Source organism: Piliocolobus tephrosceles, chromosome 5 (assembly GCF_002776525.5).
Source record: "Piliocolobus tephrosceles isolate RC106 chromosome 5, ASM277652v3, whole genome shotgun sequence".
Lineage (NCBI taxonomy): Eukaryota > Metazoa > Chordata > Mammalia > Primates > Cercopithecidae > Piliocolobus > Piliocolobus tephrosceles.
The window spans coordinates 112,498,555-112,516,037 of NC_045438.1; the positions used below are offsets into that span (position 1 = coordinate 112,498,555).

Sequence of the window (17,483 nt, forward strand, 5' to 3'; positions counted from 1 at the left end):
TTTGAGTTCTTTGTAGATTCTGGAAATTAGCCCTTTGTCAGATGAGTAGATTGCAAAAATTTTCTCCCATTCTGTAGGTTGCCTGTTCACTCTGATGGTAGTTTCTTTTGCTGTGCAGAAGCTCTTTAGTTTAATTAGATCCCATTTGTCAATTTTGGCTTTTGCTGCCGTTGCTTTTGGTGTTTTAGACATGAAGTCCTTGCCCATGCCTATGTCCTGAATGGTACTACCTAGATTTTCTTCTAGGGTTTTTATGGTATTAGGTCTAACATTTAAGTCTCTAATCCATCTTGAATTAATCTTCATATAAGGAGTAAGGAAAGGATCCAGTTTCAGCTTTCTACTTATGGCTAGCCAATTTTCCCAGCACCATTTATTAAATAGGGAATCCTTTCCCCATTTCTTGTTTTTCTCAGGTTTGTCAAATATCAGATGGTTGTAGATGTGTGGCATTATTTCTGAAGGCTCCGTTCTGTTCCATTGGTCTATATCTCTGTTTTGGTACCAGTACCATGCTGTTTTGGTTACTGTAGCCTTGTAGTATAGTTTGAAGTCAGGTAGCGTGACGCCTCCGGCTTTGTCCTTTTGACTTAGGATTGTCTTGGCAATGCGGGCTCTTTTTTGGTTCCATATGAACTTTAAAGCAGTTTTTTCCAATTCTGTGAAGAAACTCATTGGTAGCTTGATGGGGATGGCATTGAATCTATAAATAACCTTGGGCAGTATGGCCATTTTCACGATATTGATTCTTCCTATCCATGAGCATGGTATGTTCTTCCATTTGTTTGTGTCCTCTTTGATTTCACTGAGCAGTGGTTTGTAGTTCTCCTTGAAGAGGTCGTTTACATCCCTTGTAAGTTGGATTCCTAGGTATTTTATTCTCTTTGAAGCAATTGTGAATGGAAGTTCATTCCTGATTTGGCTCTCTGCTTGTCTGTTACTGGTGTATAAGAATGCTTGTGATTTTTGCACATTAATTTTGTATCCTGAGACTTTGCTGAAGTTGCTTATCAGCTTAAGAAGATTTTGGGCTGAGACGATGGGGTTTTCTAAATACACAATCATGTCATCTGCAAACAGGGACAATTTGACTTCTTCTTTTCCTAGCTGAATACCCTTGATTTCTTTCTCTTGCCTGATTGCCCTAGCCAGAACTTCCAACACTATGTTGAATAGGAGTGGTGAGAGAGGGCATCCCTGTCTTGTGCCAGTTTTCAAAGGGAATTTTTCCAGTTTTTGCCCATTCAGTATGATATTAGCTGTGGGTTTGTCATAAATAGCTCTTATTATTTTGAGGTACGTTCCATCAATACTGAATTTATTGAGCGTTTTTAGCATGAAGGGCTGTTGAATTTTGTCAAAAGCCTTTTCTGCATCTATTGAGATAATCATGTGGTTCTTGTCTTTGGTTCTGTTTATATGCTGGATTAAGTTTATTGATTTGCGAATGTTGAACCAGCCTTGCATCCCAGGGATGAAGCCCACTTGATGATGGTGGATAAGCTTTTTGATGTGCTGCTGAATCTGGTTTGCCAGTATTTTATTGAGGATTTTTGCATCGATGTTCATCAGGGAGATTGGTCTAAAATTCTCTTTTTTTGTTGTGTCTCTGCCAGGCTTTGGTATCAGGATGATGTTGGCCTCATAAAATGAGTTAGGGAGGATTCCCTCTTTTTCTATTGATTGGAATAGTTTCAGAAGGAATGGTACCAGCTCCTCCTTGTACCTCTGGTAGAATTCAGGTGTGAATCCATCTGGTCCTGGGCTTTTTTTGGTGGGTAGGCTATTAATTGTTGCCTCAATTTCAGAGGCTGCTATTGGTCTATTCAGGGATTCAACTTCTTCCTGGTTTAGTCTTGGAAGAGTGTACGTGTCCAGGAAATTATCCATTTCTTCTAGATTTTCTAGTTGATTTGCGTAGAGGTGTTTATAGTATTCTCAGATGGTAGTTTGTATTTCTGTGGGGTCGGTGGTGATATCCCCTTTATCATTTTTTATTGCGTCTATTTGATTCCTCTCTCTTTTCTTCTTTATTAGCCTTGCTAGCGGTCTGTCAATTTTGTTGATCTTTTCAAAAAACCAACTCCTGGATTCATTGATTTTTTGGAGGGTTTTTTGTGTCTCTATGTCCTTCAGTTCTGCTCTGATCTTAGTTATTTCTTGCCTTCTGCTAGCTTTTGAATGTGTTTGCTCTTGCCTCTCTAGTTCTTTAATTGTGATGTTAGAGTGTCAATTTTAGATCTTTCCTGCTTTCTCTTGTGGGCAGTTAGTGCTATAAATTTCCCTCTACACACTGCTTTAAATGTGTCCCAGAGATTCTGGTATGTTGTATCTTTGTTCTCATTGTTTTCAAAGAACATCTTTATTTCTGCTTTCATTTCGTTATGTACCCAGTAGTCATTCAGGAGCAGGTTGTTCAGTTTCCATGTAGTTGAGCGGTTTTGATTGAGTTTCTTAGTCCTGAGTTCTAGTTTGATTGCACTGTGGTCTGAGAGACAGTTTGTTATAATTTCTGTTCTTTTACATTTGCTGAGGAGTGCTTTACTTCCAATTATGTGGTCAATTTTGGAATAAGTGTGATGTGGTGCTAAGAAGAATGTATATTCTGTTGACTTGGGGTGGAGGGTTCTATAGATGTCTATTAGGTCCGCTTTGTGCAGAGATGAGTTCAATTCCTGGATATCCTTGTTAACTTTCTGTCTCGTTGATCTGTCTAATGTTGACAGTGGAGTGTTGAAGTCTCCCATTATTATTGTATGGGAGTCTAAGTCTCTTTGTAAGTCTCTAAGGACTTGCTTTATGAATCTGGGTGCTCCTGTATTGGGTGCATATATATTTAGGATAGTTAGGTCTTCCTGTTGAATTGATCCCTTTACCATGATGTAATGGCCTTCTTTGTCTCTTTTGATCTTTGATGGTTTAAAGTCTGTTTTATCAGAGACTAGGATTGCAACCCCTGCTTTTTTTTGTTCTCCATTTGCTTGGTAGATCTTCCTCCATCCCTTTCTTTTGAGCCTATGTATGTCTCTGCATGTGAGATGGGTCTCCTGAAGACAGCAGACTGATGGGTCTTGACTCTTTATCCAGTTTGCCAGTCTGTGTCTTTTAATTGGAGCATTTAGTCCATTAACATTTAAGGTTAATATTGTTATGTGTGAACTTGATCCTGCCATTATGATATTAACTGGTTATTTTGCTCATTAGTTGATGCAGTTTCTTCCTAGCCTCGTTGGTCTTTACATTTTGGCATGTTTTTGCAATGGCTGGTACCGGTTGTTCCTTTCCATGTTTAGGGCTTCCTTCAGGGTCTCTTGTAAGGCAGGCCTGGTGGTGACAAAATCTCTAAGCATTTGCTTATCTGTAAAGAATTTTATTTCTCCTTCACTTATGAAACTTAGTTTGGCTGGATATGAAATTCTGGGTTTAAAATTCTTTTCTTTAAGAATGTTGAATATTGGCCCCCACTCTCTTCTGGCTTGTAGAGTTTCTGCCGAGAGATCTGCTGTCAGTCTGATGGGCTTCCCTTTGTGGGTAACCCGGCCTTTCTCTCTGGCTGCCCTTAAGATTTTTTCCTTCATTTCAACTTTGGTGAATCTGGCAATTATGTGTCTTGGAGTTGCTCTTCTGGAGGAGTATCTTTGTGGCGTTCTCTGTATTTCCTGAATTTGAATGTTGGCCTGCCCTGCTAGGTTGGGGAAGTTCTCCTGGATGATATCCTGTAGAGTGTTTTCCAATTTGGTTCCATTTTCCCCCTCACTTTCAGGCACCCCAATCAGATGTAGATTTGGTCTTTTTACATAATCCCATACTTCTTGCAGGCTTTGTTCATTTCTTTTTCTTCTTTTTTCTTTTGGTTTCTCTTCTCGCTTCATTTCATTCATTTGATCCTCCATCGCTGATACTCTTTCTTCCAGTTGATCGAGTCGGTTACTGAAGCTTGTGCATTTGTCACGTATTTCTCGAGTCATGGTTTTCATCTCTGTCATTTCGTTTATGACCTTCTCTGCATTAATTAGTCTAGCTGTCAATTCTTCCACTCTTTTTTCAAGATTTTTAGTTTCTTTGCGCTGGGTACGTAATTCCTCCTTTAGCTCTGAGAGGTTTGATGGACTGAAGCCTTCTTCTCTCATCTCATCAAAATCATTCTCTGACCAGCTTTGATCCATTGCTGGCGATGGGCTGTGCTCCTTTGCAGGAGGAGATGCGCTCTTATTTTTTTAATTTCCAGCTTTTCTGCCCTGCTTTTTCCCCATCTTTGTGGTTTTATCTGTCTCTGGTCTTTGATGATGGTGACGTACTGATGGGGTTTTGATATAGGTGTCCTTCCTGTTTGATAGTTTTCCTTCTGACAGTCAGGACCCTCAGCTATAGGTCTGTTGGAGATTGCTTGAGGTCCACTCCAGACCCTGTTTGCCTGGGTATCAGCAGCAGAGGTTGCATAAGATAGAATATTGCTGAACAGCGAGTGCACCTGTCTGATTCTTGCTTTGGAAGCTTCGTCTCAGGGGTGTACTCCACCCTGTGAGGTGTGGGGTGTCAGACTGCCCCTAGTGGGGGATGTCTCCCAGTTAGGCTACTCAGGGGTCAGTGACCCACTTGAGCAGGCAGCCTGCCCCTTCTCAGATCTCAACCTCCGTGTTGGGAGATCCACTGCTCTCTTCAAAGCTGTCAGAGTCGTTCGCGTCTGGACAGGCCTCTGCTGCTTTAGCTGAGCCCTGTCCCCAGAGGCGGAGTCTACAGAGACAGGCAGGTTTCCTTGAGCTGCTGTGAGCTCCACCCAGTTCGAGCTACCCAGCGGCTTTATTTACCTACTTAAGCCTCAGCGATGGCGGGCGCCCCTCCCCCAGCCTCGCTGCTGCCTTACGGTTAGATTGCCGCAGACTGCTGTGTTAGCAAGGAGGGAGGCTCCGTGGGCGTGGGACCCTCCCGGCCAGGTGTGGGATATAATCTCCGGTGTGCCGGTGTTACAGCGCAGTATTGGGATGGGAGTTACCCGATTTTCCAGGTGTTGTGTGTCTCAGTTCCCCTGGCTAGGAAAAGGGACTCCCTTCCCCCTCGCGCTTCCCAGGTGAGGCGATGCCTCGCCCTGCTTCAGCTCTCGCTTGTCGGGCTGCAGCAGCTGACCAGCACCGATTGTCCGGCACTCCCGAGTGAGATGACCCCAGTACCTCAGTTGAAAATGCAGAAATCACCGGTCTTCTGTGTCGCTTGCACCGGGAGATGGAGACTGAACCTGTTCCTATTCGGCCATCTTGCTCCGCCCCCGTGATCCTACTCTTAACATACCAAAGTGAATGCTTTCTATAAAGATAACTTCTTACTCAGTTGGTTTTATAGCCTTTGAAAAACACTCCCTAACCAGATGCCTCAGAATATGAATGAAAACAGTCAGAGACACAGTGATATCAGTGATTTTCACTGAAAATCCTCCCTGGTCTGAATTTCCTTCCAGATGTGTGATGTGTTACATAGGATGGGAAATGATGTTCTTTTTCTTTAGTATTGCCAACCCTGAGTCAATGCATACAGGGTAGGATCCACTTTTACCAACATTAGAGGGAGGTTTCTTCTGCTTTCCAAAAATATAAGTGTAGCCTCCTTGAAATAAAACTATTAATATTACTAAGGCTATAATCATTCAGTAAAAGAAATTGATTTTTTTTAACCTTAGGGTTGCTTTCTGCAACCTAAGTTCCCCCATTTTAGTGCATTTAAGCATTATTAACCTATTCATATATTTCCACTTTATAAAAGGAAGGCATTATTTGCGGTATTCTGTAGTAAGCATTTCATTATATATGTTTTCTACTTAAAGAACAACTGAATTTTGGAATGCTGGGTTTAAGTATCTCTGATATAGAGTGTTAGTTTTAGGGCCTTCCAATATTTCAACTTAGCAGTCAATTCCAGGACCCCTCCAATGAGAGAAAGTAAAGGAATATTCTAGAATTTTTTTTTCTCTTTCAGAATGCTAATTGTGAAATGCGGTACTGTATACCTTAGACATGATAATTTTATATTTGAAAGTGAATATGTAGGAGTAAAATATATATTTTGGTTACTTGACATGAGAATTAAACTAAAATTAGCTTGAACCAAGTGAGAAATTTTAGAACCCCTGTTTTAATCTCTAGATATTTAGTGTCATCAATTGCCAAGTCATTCTAGTGGGAATAACTAGCAAAGTGTTCTCACACAGTCATTTCAGGGGACATTGATAGAAAAAAGGTATATCCACGAAGGTTGCAAATTTAAAGGAAAGGAAGTTCATCATTTAAAAACTTAATATTAGCCAGCCAGGGCAACATAGTGAGACCATATCTATATAAAAAACAAAACAAAATTAGCCAACCATGCTAGTGTGTGCCTGTAGTCCCAACTACTTGAGAGGCTAAGATGGGACAATTGCTTGAGCCCAAGTGTGGAGGTTGCAGTGAGCTGTAATAGAAACACTGTACTGAAGTCTGGGCGACAGAGTAAGACCCTCTCTCTTAAAAAAAATTAAAATTCTACACATATAATGTTCTTTTCTTCAGGATGTTTCATAACCAGAAAGGAAAACAGTTGTATTAAAGCTGATATTAACATGTTACAAACTAGCAAACATGGTGTTATCTTAATGTTTTCAGGTGCTGCAAAATGATGTATTAGCCCATCAGTCCACAGTGGAAGCCGTTAATAAAGCAGGAAATGATCTAATTGAATCAAGTGCAGGAGAAGAAGCAAGCAACCTTCAGAACAAGCTACAGGTTTTAAATCAACGCTGGCAAAATGTTTTGGAAAAAACTGAACAAAGGAAGCAGCAGCTAGATGGTGCCTTGCGCCAGGTGAGTAAGATAATAAATTGTGAAAGTTTCTATAGCATTCAAGACCAAAATAGCATGGAATTCTTTTATTAGTTCACAGAGTCCTGTTTAATTTTTACACCTTAAGGAGAGAAGTAAAAATAAGTGAAATAAAGAACAGAACAGCAGAAGAGAACACAGCTTTCTAGTTCTTAGCATAATACTCTTATCTACTAGAGCTCTCCTTATGAAGAAAGGCAACTCTAATGGTACCTGGCTGTTCTTAAGAATGCATAGAGAGGCTTAGCAGGCTGGGATTGTTTGAAGCTTATTTCCTGCTTGAAACTGACAGCGTTTATGGCCCCAACTTAAAACTCCCTGTTACTTCAGGCCAAAGGGTTCCATGGCGAAATCGAGGATTTGCAGCAGTGGCTGACTGACACAGAGCGTCATCTGTTGGCATCTAAACCGCTGGGAGGTTTACCGGAAACAGCCAAGGAGCAGCTTAATGTCCATATGGTAAGCAACATATTTCCTACAGCTTTAGCCTCAGAATAACAAACTGACCATTTTATATGGGCCCTGGCGATACATAAATCATGGGAGAAGGCTTTAAAGGATATAGAGTTTATGGCAGAAATCACTGTATACATGCTAGAAACACACCATTTATTGATTAAAAATTTAAAGTCAGAACCTATTCTTTATTTCAAAGGTTAGTGTCAGTATATGAAAAGAGGTTTTAGAATTCTAGACACTTTTTAGACACAAACCTTCCCCCACAAAATGATAAGCTTGTATGGGTAGTACTATAACACAGTGTAAATTATAAAATTATTATGCATTGAAATGTAAACAAAAACCTCCAAAATAATCAGAATGACTTAAAATTATTGTTATAAGTATGATTGTCTCATTTGGTTTCATGGAAGGTTGGAAAATATACTCTTGTTCTGTTAAAAAAAAGAAAACTTCCCTGTTTGTTTTAATGGTGATAGAGCTTTATCTTCCACTTCATACTTACAACAAATACAGACACGAAGAGGAGGCTTCTGTTTTAATTGTCCAGTCTGGAGTATTGTACCGGTGGGCTGTTCCTACCTAGGTCATGTGACACAGTTGGCTCCTAAGAAGGATGAGGAAAAAATGATGAGACTTGAAATATGGGCTTTCTTTCATAAGATAGGCACTGACAAATTAAATTTAGGCTACGTTGGATTTATTGACATTTTAAATTCATATTCTATTATAATTCACTAGAAGTTCTGAGAGGAAACAGTGTTTCAGATTTTGAAAGAGTCCCCTAATTTTTACATTTGTGAATTTACATCAGAAATTTTAAAAAATATTCAAATACTGATGATTATTATCTTGGGAGATAAAAGTAGAAGTACTTAGAAATTTGGCAAAAGAAATGAATCAGTGTACATCAATATATACACTCTTTAATAGAGATATCATATTGTAAGATCTCAATAAAACTGCACTTATTTGGAAATAATTTTGAATTTGGTGATTTGAAGAGGAAGTAACCATCTTGTAGATGTTGTAAAGAAATAAAACAGACTATGACAGTAGGTAGCATCACATTTATTTCATAATCACCATCAGTAGTGTAAGTCCTACTAATTTGGTATACAATTTTCTAGAAATCTTTATGGTATAGTTATTGTTTTTGAAAGTTATGTGTGTGGTTTTTGTTGTTGTTGTTATTGGTTTTTAGTGCCACAGGAGACCTATTTGTTTCACTGGAAAAGTAATAGACTAAATAACTTGTAAGTGCTTATCTTCCTTTTTAAAAAAACCTGAGAGACTTCCAGATAGCTCCTTACTTTCCTGGAAAGTACTTGCACAGCTTTGACAGTGTCCATTAATTATAAATTTAATGAACTCATGAACAGATAGATGCTTGGGATTATTTTCTAATAATATAAATATTTTTTTAAATGTTAGTTTAGAAGAGTATAAGAACTTGAAAGCAAAGAACTTATCTTTAGAATACTTTACTTTCAGAAAAATATTCCATTTCAGCTAACTGAGTTTGGGTGGGGTATTTACAATGAATCTTTTGTAACCCTATATAGTAAATTATAGAAATCTGTTTAAATAAGTTTAGATTTGTGATTTAAAGCATTCTGAAGAGTTGTTGATATTTGTAATATCATTTCAATAAAGTTCTTTTGATTTTGTTATGCAAGAAATGAAGAAAAGTACAAAACTTACAATATGAGTTTCCTCAGTTTTTAGCTATATCTGAAAGTTTTGCTTTAGGATTTAAAGGTTTTAGTAGGTGATATTGTAAATACATATAGATAAGGCTTTTTTTTAAAGCTTAAGAAATAAATTTTTGAGGTGATGAAAATGTTCTGGAGTTAGTGGTAATCACAAAACCTCGTGAATATAATTTTAAAAACAGTGAATTGTGTACTTATAATAGTGAATTTTATATTGTATGAGTTATATCTCAGGTTTTAAAACTTATAAAGTTGGAAATGTAAGTGAGAAATATATAATCTTCCAGTGAGAACTATGATTTAACCTACATTATAGTTAAATAAGTAGAATAGAACTGGTCTTAATGTTTTAAATGAGAAGTAACTGTTGTTTTGTTGGTCTTAAAGTTTGAATTTGTGTAAGCAATATTTTATGTCCTGTATAGAAGATACACACAACATTCTAGTTAGAAGCTTTAGAAATGTTCTAAATGAGAATAATATTCATAGTACCACAAGTTTGATTCTTATAATTCCAGAGTCTGAATAATCAACTTAAATATATTACTTATTTATATATTTACTTTCTGTCCATTGCATGTTTTCTGAGTGCAGAATTAAATTGTACCAATGAAATACTACATTCATTGTATCATAGTACAAGGAGGGATCTATGGAAGCCTCTCATTTTACAGAGGAAGGAATTGAGGCTCAGAGAGGTGAAATTACTTGCCCAAAGTCACAGAACTAACTAATTACTTTACAGTGAAAGCTTTCTTGACAGCATTTAAACTACTGCTTCAAATCTTAGTATGCGAGAATGGGCTGATAAAGATAACACCATTTTTGAGATTTCTCAGTAGACAGGGTATGACTGTAGGTTTAGTTGTTGTTTCAATGTAGTGAAAAATGTAAGTGCATCAGGGTTGCTCTGAGAGATGAATATATGATGAGGGGCTTGAGACTAATGACCTAGAAAAATAGAACTCTTAAATTTTACTTTCTTAAAGTGATATAACTTGAGGATATCCCAATTTAGGAAGTCTGTGCTGCCTTTGAAGCTAAAGAAGAAACATATAAGAGTCTGATGCAGAAAGGCCAGCAGATGCTTGCAAGATGCCCAAAATCTGCAGAGACAAATATTGACCAAGACATAAATAACTTGAAAGAAAAATGGGAATCGGTGGAAACCAAACTCAATGAAAGGAAAGTATGTGCTTTGATTAATATAATGGAATCAGTGTTTTAGTTTTTCCATTTCTTGGACGTTGCCTTATTTCTGAGTAGAGCTATCAGGAGTAGAACTTTCAGCAATTCATGTTTAAACATTTTTTTTGTATATATTCGGAGATTTCATGGGGTTAGTTGAAAATAATATTCTATTTTAACATGAGAACAGATTTAAAGGGGGATATATTCAAAAACAGATAAAGATATAGATCGAATGTTACTAAGGTATATTTTTAAATGTTAAGAACTACTCAAATTCTGGGCCATTAAATAATTAATTCTATTTTAGTCTAATTTGTTTAATCTAATTAAACAAAAAGTTATATGTATATGGGGGAGGGAGGGAGGGAAAGCAAGAGAGTGAGATGATTGTGTATATTCTTTTAAGTACTTACATTTAAAAATCCATGAGAATGGATTAAAATGTATATTAAATTATGAATATGTTTTTGTTACTTTTGTAAAACCACAAAAATGACAATCTAAGAAATCTCAATATTGCTATTCAATGCTATGAAAAAAACAATAGGCTAGAAATACGAGATTATATGCCATCACTGATGGAGCATAAAGTATCTTTCATAATATTTTGAGCCCCCAAATTAATTGTATAAATATCAACTTTTCTTTTTATAGATTGTAATTGTGATCTTTGGTTAGTTTCCAAAAAACATGCTTTAGTGTATATTACATTTTTTCTAGTTACAGTAAGATGCTGCTTACTAGGCTTAAAGGGTTTTGGTTTGCCAGTATTTTAGTATGGCCCATTACGTTTGTAAGATATTTAGTTAATATATTAATAGATATGCATAAATAAAGTGGGGATAGGAGAGGAATCTGCCAGAGAATGTTTAAACTGAAACAAACAAAATAACCAAGGCCCTTAAACATCACATACTAAACAATCTGTTCTTGCAGACTAAACTGGAAGAGGCTCTCAACTTGGCAATGGAGTTCCACAATTCTCTCCAAGACTTCATCAACTGGCTTACTCAGGCTGAACAGACCCTAAATGTAGCTTCTCGGCCAAGTCTTATCTTGGACACCGTCTTATTTCAAATTGACGAACACAAGGTATGTAGTGAGTCAAATAGATAGGATTCTCCTTTCAGACACCAGGCTTTTTTTTTTTTTTTTTCGAGACTGAGTCTCACTGTAGTGGTGCAATCTTGGCTCACTGCATCCTCTGCCTCCCAGTTCAAGTGATTCTTGTGCCTCAGCCTCCCCACAGGTAGCTGGGATTACAGGCACCCACCACCATGCCTGGCTAATTTTTGTATTTTTAGTACAGATGGGGTTTCACCATGTTTGCCAGGCTGGTCTTGAACTCCTGACCTCAAGTGATCCACCCGCCTCAGCCTCCCAAAATGCTGATCTCAGGCATGAGCCACTGTACCTGGCTGACAGCAGGCCTTTTTAAAGTCAAAAGAATGCATTTGGTATTTTGAAAGCTTTTGTTTGTCCTTTAAAACATTTTCAGGTTTATGACACCAGAATCATTTTTAATATTGATCTGATTTTCATTTGTTTCTACTTATGTCCTTTTTTTCTGGGAAAGGTTTTTGCCAATGAAGTAAATTCTCATCGTGAGCAGATAATAGAACTGGACAAAACTGGAACCCACCTAAAATATTTTAGTCAGAAACAAGATGTTGTTCTAATCAAGAATCTACTTATCAGTGTACAAAGTCGATGGGAAAAAGTGGTTCAACGGTTGGTAGAGAGAGGAAGATCTTTGGATGATGCAAGGAAGAGAGCCAAGCAGGTAATAATCCTTTAGAAAAATTCTTCTAAACTTGTCAATAAATCACTTCTAGCTGTTGAAATATATGTTATGGATGTACTTTTATCACAGGCTGTATTAGGTGTAGCAATCATGGCATGGTGCCATGGTGGTTCTTTCCTGAAAGGGCTGTGGCCTCAGTTTGGATGCTGACATTACTTTTTGACCTGGCAGCAACTTTAGCCCCTGGGGACTAATCTTAAGAAGACTGATTACAGCTTGACTTTATAGACAGGCTATTATCATTGAGGCCCAGAAAGAAGCTCAGAATTTGTTTTTATTGGGTTTGTTTTCTTTTTCTTTGTCCTTTTGACCTCCATTCTCATAATCAGAGTGAGACATCATACTTCATTGTATTGCTACCTTTTGTGTAGTTCCTAAGCCAGACTTTCTTCACAAGCTGTCAGTGCTGAGAGCCAGACATAGAGCCCTCCCGACAGCTTTCTGAAGGGTCATATTCTCTGTCTGAGTTGGTCGGCACTCCCCACCTCTCTGAACACTTGTTGACAGACCTTCATTTCTTTTCTAATATTTTGAGCAGATAATAGAGCTCCATCTCACTTTGAAATTAATTTTTTGAATCTTTTGGGGCCACTTTAAAATTTTAATCTAGGGAATTTCACAAATTTCACAAAGAACTCTCCTTACTCCCTTTACCTGTTATTAGCATTCCATTCTAGACTAAACCCAAAGAGGTAAAGTTGTGCAATCTGTGTGTCTTTGTACTCCATGGAAGAGAGAGATGTACCTACCTTGCTTGACAAATATATATATTTTTAAATCTTTGATTCTTACTAGAAATTTAGTGTAATATTGTAGGAGGATTTTACAATTACTTTTTGCCTCAGTCAGCTGCAGTTTTCTAGCCTTAGTGTTATACCCCATTGTTTTGAGGAGTTAGGCTCAATTGGGTGATGCAAAAAGATGGCATGAGAGTCAAGTGTTTCAATGTTTAATGCTAACAGTACAAATGTTTAAAGGCTTTAGAAATGACAAATTGCATTGTTATAGCATTACACACCATAGACCCCATTTTGAATGGGAGGTGTGAAATGTTCAATGTTACAGATGAGTCACTGGGATAGACTTGGTCTCTAATGTTTCTTTAAGACAGTATTAATTCTGAGCCTGACAGTTTTCTCTCCACATGATGTGGTGCAATAGCATGTGTAGTGCAGGCATTTCTTGAGTTATGAACATCAATTTATAAATGTTTCTTGGATATCAGTAGCCAGTTACTCATCTTTTTCCTCCTTTCTTGATTTAATCAATTTTATTTTCTTATTTTGTCTAATTAACTTTATAAATATTTGCTGCTGTTTTTAGTGCAAATGTATAGCATTTCCTCTATTTATATGGCTTAAAAATAGTTTTGAAAGCAGAACCAGCCTCAGAACTTGTGCATTTGTATCATTGACCTTACCATCCAACTGTTATAGCCTGTATTATTTGGAGTCAAACTACCTAACGCCTTGACTCCCTGTTTCTTCAATTTATTTTTTCTTATTCTAATATCTCAGTTTTTAGCTCAGATATTGATCATACTTCTCTGACTTTCACAATTCATGTGTCTATTCTAGTTTCCATTTTTCCATGTTTAAATTGATTAAAGTTGTGAGAGGGATATGAAGGTTTGTAATGAGATGATATCCAGAGAGCCCTTACAGTTTTGTGAGTCTGTGTCCTTAATCTGCTCTTATCGTTAAATATCTTGTTGTTGTTTCATTATTCATGTGCTTTGGTATACAATAGATTTAATTTTGATTACTAAATTTTTTGTTAGGTATCTGTTCGCTTAAGCTTATTGTGATATAATTTATAACCAATTTTACAGTTGTATCAGAAAATAGTACCTGCTGGTTCTTTATGGTGAACAGAAAACTATGCCCAAAATCAAATATGTATAGTACTAGAATGTTTGCAAGGTTATAGATGCCAAAGAGAATAACATTTTGTTAGAACCCAAATATTGTGGCTGCTCAGACATATAAAACCATTATGTGAGGCATAGGCATTAATTTGAGGATTTTGATAGCAGCAATAAAGATGTTGAAATATCTTTGCATTAAATAGGAATGCAATGGTCTCTTTTTTGTTTCTGCTACTTTAAAAAATCAATTTACACGCTTTATACTTCCCCCTCCCCATTTTTGTTCCTTTTTCTTAACATAGGGATTAAATTCCCTAGAAGTAAACCCAGATCTGTCAACAGCAGTAAACAACAACAACAATAAAAATACAAAACATTTTCTGAGAGTTTATGTTAATTATTGAACAAGAAGAAAGTATAAGGAAGAAGTTCTTTCTGGAGCTTCCTAACTTTTTTCTAGGTTCTTTTAGAGCTGATATGTTGAATGAATTAAAACAAAGTGACAGTGGGGCACAGCCACTGATAATGCTAAGCATTATCAAGACTTTTTTTGTAATTTGCCAATGAAAGCATTACTTTTTTCTTCTTCAGTGGAGATTTTGAAATAACAATTTTCAGCATTTTCATTACTATTAATCTCTGTCTTAAAACTATACTAGGTCTCAAGTATAATATGCTTAAAAATGTTTCAGACAAAGATGTGAATTTCTTTCCAGTTCCATGAAGCTTGGAGTAAACTTATGGAGTGGCTGGAAGAATCAGAAAAGTCTTTGGATTCTGAACTGGAAATAGCAAATGATCCAGACAAAATAAAAACACAACTTGCACAACATAAGGTGGGTCCATAATTAAGAAGAGCATACTGTCTCATTATATAGTTCAAGATCACTTTAAAATCCTTGCTTCATCACGTGTTTATTCATCACTAAAGAAAAAAGGCTGTCCAGTGTGAACCTATATTAAATTTAAAACCTATTGCTCTTCATGTTGGTCGTGTTGCAATATCTTTACTCTTCAGTGACCATTTCATTAATGATTCCAAGGTTAATTGTTACAAAGAAAAACACAAAATAAAAGTGGAAGTCCTCTACATTCTAAAACATATAAAGGATTTGTAGCTGTTTTGAACATTGGCATTTCAGTTTTTCATGATAGCTATCTTTTTCTGTACTTTGACAGACAAAGTAGCACCTTGAAGATAATTCTGTAGAAAAAGTAATAGATATTTGCAATATAGATTCTTTTAAACAATAGAATGAGAAAAATTGGTTGCCCATAACTAAATTCAAAATTAATATTTTATTGTGTTTGTGCACATATAAAATTACACCCAACCTCAAAGATACCCAAAGACATGTTTATATAGACTGGTAAAGCATGTAGAAACACTGTTTTTTTTAAATATTTTCTACTTTTTCTATGTCTATCATGTTTTATACCTACCACATAACATTCAAAGAGCATTCCCTCCCACCCTCCCCAGCTGTTTTGTATTTGGATTTCTATGTAATTCTATTTATGAAGTGACCCCACCAGCCATCAGGGTGAGGATGTGGGTAAAAGGAGTTTGATTCTTGCAAAGGGTTTTAACAATTTTAGGCATGTACATGTAAATTATCACTTGAAACATAATTTTAAAAGGCTGGAAAAATTGGGCAGATAAAAATTCTATCATTATCAGGAGGAAATCTTGGCCATCATCTTCACACAGGTGGCTGCTTCCATCAGTGGGTCTAACCTTTGGAGGTCATGATTAGAGGGATGGGAGGAAACATATTGAGCATCTGCTTTCTGGCCAGATGAGGGCTAATGAATGGCTTGCTCTGCTGGCACCCCTGTGAGCTGCCACATTCAATATTGGGAGCACAGTGACAGTGAACAGCACCTTCCTTCCTTCCCCTCTGATGGCGAAGTGAGAGCTTCCTTCTCAAAATAGAATGCTTTATTTGAACTTGAACATGGATGTTGTATCATGTAGTCTTATGAAAGTGTATTGCATACTAACGTTAGAGAGTCCTATAAATAAGAATATCTACCTTTTTAGAGTCTCTGTTTGGCAACAGTGATGTGTATTCAATCATAACACTTTTTGTATGTCTGCTTTGTGAAGAAAATCTCTGTCAATACCATGATTCTATAACATTGGCATTCTGTTTAGAATAATACGAAAAAAATATTTATGGATAACAAACTGTAGAAATAATGTGATTATAATTGTGTTGTCTATTACTTAGAAACTTCCAGATGTAGTTGCCTATTACCCATGACAAACTAAATAATTTAGTCATATTAAAACATTTTAAAGTATGTAGCTTTTAAAGGCAGTAAACACTTCTTAGGTAACTATAACCTTGAGATTATTTTAGAAAATTGTACATTTGCATAGCATTTTACTATCTAAGGTAATTTTAATTTGCTACAAGGATTGAGAAATCACTGTATTAATGTTTCCATTATATTTTGTGAGTTTGTAAGCTTCCCATTAAGTTGACCTTTCTTTGTTCTCATTCCTGCTATTGGATATTCAGTAGCAGTTATCTCATTCTTTCTACTCTTCCTGTTGAGTATTTATAAACATCTACTAGGTGTAAGATAATAATGAGAGGTCTACAAAAACAATGTCCCTGCTCTATAAAAGCTTTTAATTGAGTTGTGTAGAAAGACTATACAGATGCTCCTCAACTTACAATGGGTTTTTATCCCCATAAACCTGCTGTAAGTTGAAAATATTGTAAATCAAAAATGCATTTAGGCCGGGCGCGGTGGCTCAAGCCTGTAATCCCAGCACTTTGGGAGGCCGAGACGGGCGAATCATGAGGTCAGGAGATCGAGACCATCCTGGCTAACACGGTGAAACCCCGTCTCTACTAAAAAATACAAAAAACTAGCTGGGCGTGGTGGCGGGCGCCTGTAGTCCCAGCTACTCAGGAGGCTGAGGCAGGAGAATGGTGTGAACCCTGGAGGCGGAGCTTGCAGTGAGCTGAGATCCGGCCACTGTACTCCAGCCTGGGCGACAGAGCAAGACTCCGTCTCAAAAAAAAAAAAAAGAAAAAGAAAATGCATTTAATACAACTAACATTAGCTTACAATAGAACAAGATCATCTAACACAAATCCTGTGTTCTATAGCAAAGTATTGAATACTCAGGTAATTTATTGAATACATGACTGAAGTATGGTTTCTACTGAATCCCTATGACTTTTGTACCATGGTAAAGTCAAAAAATCCTAAGTCATCATAAGTCAGGGACCGTCTATAATTTATCTCCATTTATTAGGAATGCCTCTGTTAATGCCTCTTACCTATTTATTAGTCCCAAGAAGAAATGCACATATTTTTCTTGTTAAATGTATAGGAGTTTCAGAAATCACTCGGAGCCAAGCATTCTGTCTACGACACCACCAACAGGACTGGACGTTCTCTGAAGGAGAAAACCTCCCTGGCTGATGACAACCTGAAACTGGATGACATGCTGAGTGAACTCAGAGACAAATGGGATACCATATGTGGAAAATCTGTGGAAAGGTAAAATGTTCTTTAAGACAGTTTGGTTACTCTGTAGACCTCTTTCAAATACACAGTAATGGTGCTTTGCAGGGACA

The 17,483-nt window shown here is 36.9% G+C and overlaps 1 protein-coding gene across 7 annotated transcripts in view; it reads left to right on the forward strand.

Annotated features, from left to right (window-relative positions):
* Positions 1–17,483, forward strand: part of DST (dystonin) — a 501,678-nt gene that overhangs the window by 455,585 nt on the left and 28,610 nt on the right. For all 7 annotated transcript variants that reach the window (XM_031935627.1, XM_031935626.1, XM_031935628.1 and 4 more), the window contains 7 exons: positions 6,630–6,827; positions 7,176–7,304; positions 10,038–10,208; positions 11,147–11,302; positions 11,787–11,993; positions 14,598–14,717; positions 17,237–17,406. In XM_031935627.1, coding sequence (XP_031791487.1) covers positions 6,630–6,827; positions 7,176–7,304; positions 10,038–10,208; positions 11,147–11,302; positions 11,787–11,993; positions 14,598–14,717; positions 17,237–17,406 — 1,151 coding nt within the window. The remainder of the gene's footprint in view (positions 1–6,629; positions 6,828–7,175; positions 7,305–10,037; positions 10,209–11,146; positions 11,303–11,786; positions 11,994–14,597; positions 14,718–17,236; positions 17,407–17,483) is intronic.